We start from the raw sequence: 14787 nt of genomic DNA on the forward strand, positions 1-14787 counted from the left end.
TGTATCCCTTTGTGTAATAGAAATTTAAGTATATACAACTTAAAAATACAAATTAAAGTGACACTCTTATTCCAAATCAATACATACACATATATAACAAAAATAAATTTTGAATGATAATCCTTTAACTAGTTACTAATTAATGCATTTATGAAAAATATTAATTACTGATAACAAGATTCTAACCGTGTATTTAATAGCAGACAACGCAAATGCTAAAAGATTTACTGTGATCTTCTATTGTCTTAAAAGGTAAAAATATCGTGTTTTATGCTCCTTTCTTTCAAATTCAACTCGGTATCCATCATACGAACCATTGTTTTCGACATTTAATAACCCTTTTTGGAATATTAAAACAATATTATTAATAAATCTTATTTGGGAGTAAGAGTGCATCTTTATGGTATAATTGAAACATGTAAACAATGCATTTAACAACAAAGGTACTGAAAGTATAGAATAATCAAACCTTATTTTCTATTTGCTATCGTTGACACAACGCCTATATACATATATATATATATATATTAATAGTATTCTGGGCTTAATATGGAGACAAGCCAGGTGTCATTATCAAGCCATTTGTGAACCCTACGTGTGAGACATGGCAATTTTCCGAAATTCAAAACACATCATGATTTACATGAATGCATTTCCAGATTGACGACATACATGTTTTGCTTATACACGAGTCATAACAATTTCTCTAAGAGTGTTTTCAGCTTTGGTTTTTGGCAATTTTTCACCATTTCATACGGTGTGTGTTTGAAATCAATAGTTTAAAATAAATGAATTAAAAAAACTGTTGTCTTTTCATGTTCCAATTAACTTGCAATTTCCATAACACGTATATCCGAATTTGTTCTTTGTGACTTACTTATAACTAACTAATAAAGGAACAGGAAATACAAATAAATTAAAAGTACTAAATTTTGAGTTGATTTCATATATGCAGATTTTTTCACGGTCTGCAGATCTGTCCCTCGTTCTTTGAGCTAAAGACCAATACTACGCACAAAACTCGGCCAATATGAAATAACCTGATTAATAACATCACACTTAAATAGGATTTAATGACAGGCTTAACATTATGGTTTCACTGTTTATTTCCTGGTTAAAATAATTTCATAATAAGCGTAATAACAAACATGATAAAAACAGTAGTTAAAACAATTTAACTAAATTAAGAAAACTGAACTGAATTCTAAATCTGCTCCTCGCAGGAGACCTCGTTTGAGCATAAAAATTCAAATTTTAGCATGATGACGCAGAAACTCGTAATAATGAACTAGCAGCAAGTATTGAGGATGAATTGTTGAATTAAGGAACTAAGTTTATACCTCTAATTCGACTTAAGTTTAACAAACCTTAATTAACGGCGTTAACTGTTGGAAATAATTGAAAAATATAAAATAATACTGTCAAATTTGATCACATTCTTAGATAAACACTTAAAATAGCATTACCATTCTATTTAAAAAAATGATCCAGTGTTCGGGCCTTTAAGAGTGACACTTGGACCAATTTGTATGCAACGGCCCGGTTTCACATTGAATTTATCTATGTTGTTCTTCACACAAGCTTAGCATCTTTTGCCATTCCATAGAACACTCCGTTAGTATCATTTAGAAGAGTCTGTGGGGAATCGAACTCCTTGATAAGGCCTGCATCGAGCACCATAACCCTGAAATGATAGAGACAAAAATAGCATCAAACTCCTGTATATGGTCTAGCACCATAACTCTAACAACAGGGACAACTAGATCATCAAACTTCCTGAAAGACCTGCATCTAAAATGACACGTATGGAAATGTCGATAGAGACAACTAGAGCATCAAACTGCTTGAAAGATCTGCATTTTACACAAGTCTGAAAATATCGATAGAGACAACTAGAACATCAAACTGCCTGAAAGACCTGCATCTCACACGACACGTCTGGAAATGTCGATAGAGACAACTAGAGCATCCAACTGCTTGAAAGACCTGCATCTTACACAAGTCTGAAAATATCGATAGAGACAACTAGAGCATCAAACTGCCTGAAAGACCTGCATCTTACACAAGTCTGGAAATGTCGATAGAGACAACTAGAACATCAAACTGCCTGAAAGACCTGCATCTCACACGACAACTGGAAATATCGATAGAGACAACTAGAGCATCAAACTGCCTGAAAGACCTGCATCTCACACGACAACTGGGAATATCGATAGAGACAACTAGAGCATCAAACTGCCTGAAAAACCTGCATCTCACACGACAACTGGAAATATCGATAGAGACAACTAGAACATCAAACTGCCTGAAAGACCTGCATCTCACACGACAACTGGGAATATCGATAGAGACAACTAGAACATCAAACTGCCTGAAAGACCTGCATCTCACACGACAACTGGAAATATCGATAGAGACAACTAGAGCATCAAACTGCCTGAAAGACCTGCATCTCACACGACAACTGGAAATATCGATAGACACAACTAGAGCATCAAACTGCCTGAAAGACCGGCATCTCACACGACAACTGGAAATATCGATAGACACAACTAGAGCATCAAACTGCCTGAAAGACCTGCATCTCACACGACAACTGGAAATATCGATAGAGACAACTAGAGCATCAAACTGCCTGAAAGACCTGCATCTAACACGACACGTCTGGAAATATCGATAGAGACAACTAGAGCATCAAACTGCCTGAAAGACCTGCATCTCACACGACAACTGGAAATATCGATAGACACAACTAGAGCATCAAACTGCCTGAAAAACCTGCATCTCACACGACAACTGGAAATATCGATAGAGACAACTAGAGCATCAAACTTCCTGAAAGACCTGCATCTCACACGACAACTGGAAATATCGATAGAGACAACTAGAGCATCAAACTGCCTGAAAGACATGCATCTCACACGACAACTGGAAATATCGATAGACACAACTAGAGCATCAAACTGCCTGAAAGACATGCATCTCACACGACAACTGGAAATATCGATAGAGACAACTAGAGCATCAAACTGCCTGAAAGACCTGCATCTCACACGACAACTGGAAATATCGATAGAGACAACTAGAGCATCAAACTGCCTGAAAGACCTGCATCTCACACGACAACTGGAAATATCGATAGAGACAACTAGAGCATCAAACTGCCTGAAAGACCTGCATCTCACACGACAACTGGAAATATCGATAGAGACAACTAGAGCATCAAACTGCCTGAAAGACCTGCATCTCACACGACAACTGGAAATACCGATAGAGACAACTAGAGCATCAAACTGCCTGAAAGACCTGCATCTCACACGACACGTCTGGAAATATCGATAGAGACAACTAGAGCATCAAACTGCCTGAAAGACCTGCATCTCACACGACAACTGGAAATATCGATAGACACAACTAGAGCATCAAACTGCCTGAAAAACATGCATCTGACACGACAACTGGAAATATCGATAGACACAACTAGAGCATCAAACTGCCTGAAAGACCTGCATTTCACACGACAACTGGAAATATCGATAGACACAACTAGAGCATCAAACTGCCTGAAAGACCTGCATCTCACACGACAACTGGAAATATCGATAGACACAACTAGAGCATCAAACTGCCTGAAAGACCTGCATCTCACACGACACGTCTGGAAATATCGATAGAGACAACTAGAGCATCAAACTTCCTGAAAGACCTGCATCTAAAACGACACGTCTGGAAATATCGATAGAGACAACTAGAGCATCAAACTGCCTGAAAAACATGCATCTGACACGACAACTGGAAATATCGATAGACACAACTAGAGCATCAAACTGCCTGAAAGACCTGCATTTCACACGACAACTGGAAATATCGATAGACACAACTAGAGCATCAAACTGCCTGAAAGACCTGCATCTCACACGACAACTGGAAATATCGATAGAGACAACTAGAGCATCAAACTGCCTGAAAGACCTGCATCTCACACGACACGTCTGGAAATATCGATAGAGACAACTAGAGCATCAAACTTCCTGAAAGACCTGCATCTAAAACGACACGTCTGGAAATATCGATAGAGACAACTAGATCATCAAACTGCCTGAAAGACCTGCATCTCACACGACACGTCTGGAAATATCGATAGACACAACTAGAGCATCAAACTTCCTGAAAGACCTGCATCTCACACGACAACTGGAAATATCGATAGACACAACTAGAGCATCAAACTGCCTGAAAGACCTGCATCTCACACGACAACTGGAAATATCGATAGACACAACTAGAGCATCAAACTGCCTGAAAGACATGCATCTCACACGACAACTGGAAATATCGATAGACACAACTAGAGCATCAAACTGCCTGAAAGACCTGCATCTCACACGACAACTGGAAATATCGATAGACACAACTAGAGCATCAAACTGCCTGAAAACCTGCATCTCACACGACAACTGGAAATATCGATAGACACAACTAGAGCATCAAACTTCCTGAAAGACCTGCATCTCACACGACAACTGGAAATATCGATAGACACAACTAGAGCATCAAACTGCCTGAAAGACCTGCATCTCACACGACAACTGGAAATATCGATAGACACAACTAGAGCATCAAACTGCCTGAAAACCTGCATCTCACACGACAACTGGAAATATCGATAGACACAACTAGAGCATCAAACTGCCTGAAAGACATGCATCTCACACGACAACTGGAAATATCGATAGACACAACTAGAGCATCAAACTGCCTGAAAGACATGCATCTCACACGACAACTGGAAATATCGATAGACACAACTAGAGCATCAAACTGCCTGAAAGACATGCATCTCACACGACAACTGGAAATATCGATAGACACAACTAGAGCATCAAACTGCCATGAAAGACCTGCATCTCACACGACAACTGGAAATATCGATAGACACAACTAGAGCATCAAACTGCCTGAAAGACATGCATCTCACACGACAACTGGAAATATCGATAGACACAACTAGAGCATCAAACTGCCTGAAAGACATGCATCTCACACGACAACTGGAAATATCGATAGACACAACTAGAGCATCAAACTGCCTGAAAGACATGCATCTCACACGACAACTGGAAATATCGATAGACACAACTAGAGCATCAAACTGCCAGAAAGACCTGCATCTCACACGACAACTGGAAATATCGATAGACACAACTAGAGCATCAAACTGCCTGAAAGACCTGCATCTCACACGACAACTGGAAATATCGATAGACACAACTAGAGCATCAAACTGCCAGAAAGACCTGCATCTCACACGACAACTGGAAATATCGATAGACACAACTAGAGCATCAAACTGCCTGAAAACCTGCATCTCACACGACAACTGGAAATATCGATAGACACAACTAGAGCATCAAACTGCCTGAAAGACATGCATCTCACACGACAACTGGAAATATCGATAGAGACAACTAGAGCATCAAACTGCCTGAAAGACCTGCATCTCACACGACAACTGGAAATATCGATAGACACAACTAGAGCATCAAACTGCCTGAAAGACCTGCATCTCACACGACAACTGGAAATATCGATAGAGACAACTAGAGCATCAAACTGCCTGAAAGACATGCATCTCACACGACAACTGGAAATATCGATAGACACAACTAGAGCATCAAACTGCCTGAAAAACCTGCATCTCACACGACAACTGGAAATATCGATAGACACAACTAGAGCATCAAACTGCCTGAAAGACATGCATCTCACACGACAACTGGAAATATCGATAGAGACAACTAGAGCATCAAACTGCCTGAAAGACCTGCGTCTAAAACGACACGTATGGAAATGTCGATAGAGACAACTAGAGCATCAAACTGCTTGAAAGACCTGCATATTACACAAGTCTGAAAATATCGATAGGGAAAAATAGAACAGCAAACTGCCTGAAAGACCTGCATCTCACACGACACGTCTGGAAATATTGATAGAGACAACTAGAGCATCAAACTGCCTGAAAGACCTGCATCTCACACGACACGTCTGGAAATATCGATAGAGACAACTAGAGCATCAAACTGCCTGAAAGACATGCATCTCACACGACAACTGGAAATATCGATAGAGACAACTAGAGCATCAAACTGCCTGAAAGACATGCATCTCACACGACAACTGGAAATATCGATAGAGACAACTAGAGCATCAAACTGCCTGAAAGACCTGCATCTCACACGACAACTGGAAATATCGATAGACACAACTAGAGCATCAAACTGCCTGAAAAACCTGCATCTCACACGACAACTGGAAATATCGATAGACACAACTAGAGCATCAAACTGCCTGAAAGACATGCATCTCACACGACAACTGGAAATATCGATAGAGACAACTAGAGCATCAAACTTCCTGAAAGACCTGCGTCTAAAACGACACGTATGGAAATGTCGATAGAGACAACTAGAGCATCAAACTGCTTGAAAAACCTGCATATTACACAAGTCTGAAAATATCGATAGGGAAAAATAGAACAGCAAACTGCCTGAAAGACCTGCATCTCACACGACACGTCTGGAAATATCGATAGAGACAACTAGAGCATCAAACTGCCTGAAAGACATGCATCTCACACGACAACTGGAAATATCGATAGAGACAACTAGAGCATCAAACTGCCTGAAAGACATGCATCTCACACGACAACTGGAAATATCGATAGAGACAACTAGAGCATCAAACTGCCTGAAAGACATGCATCTCACACGACAACTGGAAATATCGATAGAGACAACTAGAGCATCAAACTGCTTGAAAGACCTGCATATTACACAAGTCTGAAAATATCGATAGGGAAAAATAGAACAGCAAACTGCCTGAAAGACCTGCATCTCACACGACAACTGGAAATATTGATAGAGACAACTAGAGCATCAAACTGCCTGAAAGACCTGCATCTCACACGACACGTCTGGAAATATCGATAGACACAACTAGAGCATCAAACTGCCTGAAAGACCTGCATCTCACACGACACGTCTGGAAATATCGATAGACACAACTAGAGCATCAAACTGCCTGAAAGACCTGCATCTCACACGACAACTGGAAATATCGATAGACACAACTAGAGCATCAAACTTCCTGAAAGACCTGCATCTCACACGACAACTGGAAATATCGATAGACACAACTAGAGCATCAAACTGCCTGAAAGACCTGCATCTCACACGACAACTGGAAATATCGGATAGACACAACTAGAGCATCAAACTGCCTGAAAGACCTGCATCTCACACGACAACTGGAAATATCGATAGAGACAACTAGAGCATCAAACTGCCTGAAAGACATGCATCTCACACGACAACTGGAAATATCGATAGACACAACTAGAGCATCAAACTGCCTGAAAAACCTGCATCTCACACGACAACTGGAAATATCGATAGAGACAACTAGAGCATCAAACTGCCAGAAAGACCTGCATATCACACGACAACTGGAAATATCGATAGACACAATTAGAGCATCAAACTGCCTGAAAAACCTGCATCTCACACGACAACTGGAAATATCGATAGACACAACTAGAGCATCAAACTGCCTGAAAAACCTGCATCTCACACGACAACTGGAAATATCGATAGAGACAACTAGAGCATCAAACTGCCTGAAAAACCTGCATCTCACACGACAACTGGAAATATCGATAGACACAATTAGAGCATCAAACTGCCTGAAAGACCTGCATCTGACACGACAAATTTGGAATTACCGATAGAGACAACGAGAGCATTAGACCGAACTGCTTCAAAGATCTGCATCTAATACGATAATCCCGGACATATGCTATAAGTAACATGTGAATAAGTTAATCCACATACAACTTTGTTTATATTTGGAATGGCAATTACAAAGTTGGTTGTTGCTAGGATCATATATCTATCTGGTAACAGGTGGACACATACGCACGCTATGCGTGTATACAACTAATTTGTCTTTGGCCCAACAAAGATCTGCCTGTAATGGTGATTACGCAGTTAAAAATGCTGGTACAAACCATAAAAGAAAGCAGTGCGAACAGTTGGACAAATAATTATAAATCTTGAACATACCTGTCGTAATCCATGATTGTATTCAGCCTGTGAGCAACTGTCAGTATCGTGCATTCTTTGAACTGACTGCGAATTGTATCTGACAAATATGAGAAAATGTCACAGTGGTATGATGAAGTATTGTATAGCATAACGGTCAGAAATACAATTTAATTTTCATGACGAGTCAAAAACAAATGAAATGGACATGGAATGGTTAATTCTAATTGATAATGTTGCGTGATGTCCCGCTTTGTTTCGTTTTGTCTTTAGCTACCTTGGATAAGGTCATCTGTTTCCATATCAACGGCGGCTGTAGCCTCATCTAGAATAAGAACGCGTGTCTTGTGAAGCAACGTTCTGGCCAGGCAAACGAGTTGGCGTTGTCCAACGCTGAAATATGTCTATACTGCTACAAATAGCTTTTTTATTGCAGAGTCAAGTTCTGTTTTGCGACTTTTTGGGGAGCAAGTATATTCGACGAAAGTCTCGACATACCATATTGTATCTACCTCACCACATACCACATACATCTGAGTTTCAAACATATTTGAGCTTTTTGGATAAATTAAGACTATTTGAAATTTTGGAAGTCTACTAGAGCCATTATGGTGGCCACCACGCCTTCTTGTAACTACATATTATCTTCCGCTGACCATTCTCCAGCTCTTTCCGAAATAGACAACAAAAGATGATAATAAAAATATTCTAAAATCAAAACACTCGGTAATAAAAGCGTAACCATTACGAAAATAAATAGTTCATTTCTTTGTCTTTGCTGATTTACATTCTTGGCCTGTTCAACGTACCTTAAGTTTTGTCCTCCCTCGCCACATTCATAATCCAGCACATCTTCCAACGCCGTCACAAACTCCTTTAAATGTGCGCATTCCAGAGCGTACCAGATATTGCTGTCGTTGTATTTACAGAAAGGATCCAGATTGCTTCTCAGTGATCCGGAGAATATAACTGGATCCTGAAAGGCAAATACAAACGATAGTACTATTTCGACGAAATAGGAATTAGAAAATTTGAGTCAAGAAGAGAGAGAGAGATAACTCTTAAAAACATTACGTTCACTACATATGCATACTTTATAAATGCTATACCTTAGCTTTTTGTGGAACTTTTAAGAATTATCAGAAACATTGACAGTGGCATCTTCACCCAAAACACCATGTTTAAGATTATTCTAGGATAATACGATTACAAACGAATATTACATAAATGGTATACTATTGCTATTTTGTGTGGAACATTTAAACAAACTCAGAGACTGACATGAAAGTACTGACTGTTGTAACTTGTTCAAAACACCATGATCATAGACCAGATTGGCAACGATAATTTGACAATTGAGTTGTTTGTTGCATTGAAGCGCTGTGTTCAGAGTATGTTTAACTGTAATTGCTGGTCATTTAAACAGGAACTTTGCCAAAGTGTACATTAGTGAATCTGGGGTGGAGAGGGGGGGGGGGCGGGACGCCAGCGCCTAAAATTGTCCAAATATACGTTTTGTTTTCATACAAGAGAACATGTAAAAGAATGTACCATTTCGGACTTTATTGTGTACATATTGTCTTGAAGAAGTACCCCCAAAACACCCTTCCTAAATTTCAAGCGTTTAAATTTCGGTTCTGAGTGAGGGGCGCAAGTCATATGGATACGTCCCTAAGTTACAACCCCTCTAACGTCTGATTATGTAACGGCTTTAAGCATAAGCCTGTAGAGTCAATTGCCTTATATACATGGCAAAGGAGGCACAACAGGATGAAGAATGTGTATTACCCCCCTTTCTTTGCTGCTCTTTTCTTACCTGTGGTAGAATCGTAATTTTGGACCTAACATCGTGTAGCCCTAGTTCAGCTATATTCACACCGTCAATGTAGATTGCGCCTCCCGCGCTTTCTATCAACCGGAAGAGGCACAAGGTCAAGGACGACTTGCCTGCCCCAGTTCGGCCAACAATACCAACCTGAATAGATGGAAAAATAAACGAGAGTTTTAGCGGATGTTTAAACTATCAAAATACCGAATGCATTGTGAAATTGTCCCTTTATGTTATTTACTTGTAACTTTTTTTCTCACTTTTACCTTCACCATAGTCCATCTTTTATGGTCATTCCATTAACGAATTGTTATAGCAAGAGAAATGGCTGCAATGTGACAAATTCATTAACAATTACTTTTTCTTTTAAATGTAGCTCAATTACGAAGGTTACGAAGGGCACACGATAAAGTCATTATAGATAAATTGGTAAATTTGGTGTGCGGACGTCTTTAAAATAAGTGACAATGCAAATATAAATATTCGATCATATGACAATGCTCGTTTCGAGTGTAATAAAACCATATATATCATAATATAGTAGTGAATGTAAGTTAACATTGATATCTTTTCAACGTTACTTCAAATGCATAAAACGTGCTGTCAAAAAAAATGTTTTATTTTCGGGACGATAAAAAGACTATTGCACTCGTTGCCATTTATAGAAAATGTTACGAAACAGTATGGTTAAAAAACGAGAATTTGATTTATCCTTAATTCGATCATTTGTGTTCTATTTGAAATTTGAAATAACATCATATGTATAGTAATAGATATATATACCTTTTCACCGTCGTTGATGGTACAATTGATCCCTTTGAGCACCAAATCAAGCCCCTCTCTGTACCGGGTAATATAATTCTTGAATTCTATGGAACCCGTCATGGGCCAGTCTTGAGGTGGTTTGGATTTTTGTAACACCCAGCCCGCCTGAAATAAACGATGGGTACACAACTTGTAGGCGATGTCTGTCTATGTGTTTGTGTACGTTGTGTGTCGTTCTTAATATTTGACTAAGCATCTTGCTTTGAACAGGGTGTTTGTGTCTGTGCGTTCTGTTTCTCTACTTCAATGTCCGTCCGTCCATCTGTCTGTCTGTCTTTCTGTCTGATTGTTTGTCTGTCTGTTCGTCCGTCTGTCTTTCCGTCTGTCTGTCCGTCCATCTTCATGTCCGTATGTATATATGGCTGTATGTCTGTGTTACTTGTGCAGTGTACGCATCTCCTTCATTTTTGTCAGGGCTTTGCCTTGTGCCTTTAAAAACGGTGTTTCTGCCTTTGTTGTTTGTTGTGGGTGTCTCTCGTGAATTGTCTTGCAGAGCTTATCATTGTATATGTTGTTTTTACGATGTGGGTTTCCCTCTCGTCCATGTTTCTCAGATTTCAGTCGTGAGCTTTGAAATACGTTTTTTTTCTATCTGTGGTGTTTTTACTTGGTGTGTGCTCGTTCAGTGTCTGAGCAGTGAATCAGCATTGTATCTGTATGGGTTAATGTGCTAGTTATTGTGGTAACTATTGCATTTATGTAAATGTGCTTGTTCTAAGATGGGTTATTAGGTAACAGAAGACATAACACAGTTTTTATCATTTTAGAAGCATATATCTCATAAGAGTGAAGGTCAGATTGTAAATGTATTGAACGAAAAGCGGTAAGTTCTTTGTTTTCATATAACTTCGAAAGGATTTATTTACAAACATTATTAATGTTCCAAAAGCTGTTGTGGTAACGCATTTGAGTACAATTTAGAAAACATATGTGAAAGAACGGTTATTTACTAAATCTAAATAAAAATAATGAATGATAAATAGACATCTACAAAACTTTCATATGCCGTATTTGTCTTTTTTCGTGTGTTTCTATAGGTGTGTCAACAGTCTCTTATTTTATTTCATTTCATTCTTATAGTCGGAATTAACAGTTGTCTTTACTCTGAACCTTAAGTTACAATATTATAAGATGCTTTTTAATACGGACCCTGGTCAACTTTCATCTCTTCTTGCGTTTCATAGAGTTCCTCTTTACAAGGCTGTTTTCGCGCTGAATCTTCGCAATTTATATTTAATTAGACGGAATAATATGTTAAAATTTATTGAGTTAGTGACCTCTCAAAAAGCTGCTGTTAATAGAAATTTGGCAATGTACGTGTTTAAAGCGTTTGAATAACGAAAAACTTTTCATATGTATAATGAGTAGGAAACATATCCTCTTTACGCTGTTAATACATCCTGTCTTTCGACTTATGACTTATTTGTATAACAATGTACCTTTCATATTTTGTACACTTTTGGACATATTGTCTAATGTGTTATGAAATAAACTTATTAAACTTATTATTATACAAAACTTTAAAAGAGACAGACTGGTTGTGCGGCTGTTTCTCTCATGAAAACTACGTGTTTTTCATGTAAATGTCATTTTATGCTTGTTTATTGTATTAAATCAGCCGACTTGATTAGAAACCCGAGTACCGCGAAACATACGTACGATCTGCTATAAATGTGTGATCTATATACAATAATAATAAAAAACATAATATTTTTTTATACCTCAGATGGCAACGTTGTATACTCTGTGACTCTTTCTGCTGACACAATATTCATTTCCATTTCGCTAATGGCTAACACAACCAGGTTCAGTGTTATCGTTATCTGCAAGAAAACCAGGTAAAATAAATTTAAATTGTTTTGTCTAAGAAGTTCTATTCATCTCAGGCGGTATTCATAAAACTCCTTAACTTATTTACTAATTTAAGTCACTTTCCTAATTTAAGTATACCTTAGGCATTCGAAATAAAAAAAATAAAGAGATTCCAAAAAACATTATTTCTATTGACTTTATTGCAAAAAACATTATTTAATGTAAAAAAAAAACACTTATACATTTCGTTTCATTTGACGACTATTAAAAAAAATAAGAAATTGACTAAAGTTTGGAAATAACTTAAGAAGTTTTATGATTATTGCTCCTGTTTCGTTCTTTTCCGCATTTTAATAATGGTCAACAAAACGAGATCCAGTGTACTTGTTTTCTGCAAGAAATATTTTGCTTTTTGTGCGTCTATTCTTATAAACTTGTGTCAACATCCACTTACTTGGACCGCGTATGTGATGGACAGTCCAACCTGAGCACCGTTCAACTCATCTGAAACCAACCCAAACACTGTCGCCAGAAGCGCAATAAGATTGCCCATTAATTCCAACCGGATTCCAATCCATCTAGAAGAACAATAGCAGCAACACTTATGATATGCAAATTATTATAAAAGAAATCGTATTTTGAGGATTTATTGTTTCAAAAGAGAACTTGAAAGTATATTTATCAATTACTCAAATTTGTGTAAAAAAGACAGCTGGGCCAAAAATCATAAAACATCTTATTTAGTCAATAGGTTAATTCCTTTTATTCACAAACCTTACTAGTCTCTTGATATTATAACTTAATACATTCTGAAATACTGTACTTTATAAAGTGACTACATTGATTTCGTTTAAAATGCATACCTTTAAATACACATTTTTTTCAAATGTTTAATTGTAATTGTATGTCATAAAGCAACGTTACGCAATTCTAAAATATAAAATAAAACAATTCTTGAAATGGGTATGAAATAGATTGATATTAAATATACCTTGACCCTGTATTTGACGCAAAAAAGAACTTTATGTTTTCATCAACTCGTTTTCTTGATTCCTGAAACAAAACAATAAACTTTTGGATTTGACACAGTTGGCTTGAACTCAATGTGTGAACAGGACGTGATAAATTGCGTCATACATGCTACGTCGGAAGGCAACATTTTGGTTCCAATGAAGAATTTACACAAAGATAACTTTCCTATATATTCACTATTTCAAATAAAACAGAGCGCAGTCTACGCCGCTTACGGAGCCCCACCTTCGGGCTTTTACCAGTGTTTGATTGAGAGTTTAGTTTCTTAAAACACTTCGACAAACGTTTTCCCAAAACGGCCATCTGACGGAGCACTGTCAAAACAGTATTTTGGAAACAGGTTTGTCGAAATGTTTGATGAAACTAATCATCTTATCAAACTCCGGTAATGAAACAGAGACGGGGCTCTTTAACGGCATAGATTGCCCTTTGTTTCATTTAAAATGGTGTAATAAAAGAAAAGTTATATTTGATTTAAGTCTTCATTAAAAGCGGAGTTTTGCCTTCCGACGTAGCCTAAATGATGTAACTTATCACATGGTATACACACACTGGAACTAGCTTGGATCGATTTCCTCGTTTTATCGAACATGATCTTAAGAACCAATATTTTATACATTATACAGTTAGCATTCACGCTGGACTCGAATTTCCCAAAGCTCGAAGTTTGTTGGCCGGTCCCTTGGAGTTCGAGCCAACGGGGTTCGATTTTAATCTGTTTGGATTAGATAAGAGGTAAAATGTTCAAAGCAATATAAATGTCAGTATGATAAACTAAGATTGCTATCTATGTATGAATATCATGTTGTTTTGCTTGTTATGTCATGTATATGACTAATAAATCTTGTGTCTTCTCAAATTAATAAAAGCATCGACGAAATATAGTTAAAGGTTTGAAATTTGCCAACCTGAATGAACCTGTCAGCACATCTGTAGGCCCGTATAACACTAGCCCCCGTAATCGTCTCACTGAAGTGGTTGTAGATCGGTGACCGATTCACTGACTCAGTTCTGCGCATTGCACGAGCAGTTGGCAAATAGAATTTCTGATAAAAAAATACAAAAACAGTTAAGATTGAAGTAAGTCAATCACATTAAGAAAAGCAACTAAAACATTGTTGTGTGTCCATACATATTACCCATTATTGATCTTAAAGAATACTTATAACATATTTATCTTTATTTATGATA

General features: G+C 37.7%; 1 protein-coding gene across 2 annotated transcripts in view; it reads right to left on the reverse strand.

Moving 5' to 3' along the window:
- Window positions 1-4: 4 nt before the first annotated feature.
- Window positions 5-14787, reverse strand: part of LOC128221807 (multidrug resistance-associated protein 1-like) — a 41574-nt gene continuing 26791 nt past the window's right edge. The window contains exons 26-35 of one of the 2 annotated variants that reach the window (XM_052930409.1): window positions 14505-14642; window positions 13556-13617; window positions 13019-13142; window positions 12474-12575; window positions 10711-10857; window positions 9916-10074; window positions 8909-9075; window positions 8377-8492; window positions 8121-8199; window positions 5-1684 (exon numbers count right to left, since the gene is read on the reverse strand). In XM_052930409.1, the coding sequence (XP_052786369.1) occupies window positions 1573-1684; window positions 8121-8199; window positions 8377-8492; window positions 8909-9075; window positions 9916-10074; window positions 10711-10857; window positions 12474-12575; window positions 13019-13142; window positions 13556-13617; window positions 14505-14642 (1206 nt within the window). In that variant the 3' untranslated portion in view covers window positions 5-1572. The remainder of the gene's footprint in view (window positions 1685-8120; window positions 8200-8376; window positions 8493-8908; window positions 9076-9915; window positions 10075-10710; window positions 10858-12473; window positions 12576-13018; window positions 13143-13555; window positions 13618-14504; window positions 14643-14787) is intronic. The other variant, XM_052930410.1, reaches the window with a different exon arrangement.

The sequence above is a fragment of the Mya arenaria genome, chromosome 16 (genome assembly GCF_026914265.1).
Source record: "Mya arenaria isolate MELC-2E11 chromosome 16, ASM2691426v1".
Classification (NCBI taxonomy): Eukaryota; Metazoa; Mollusca; class Bivalvia; order Myida; family Myidae; genus Mya; species Mya arenaria.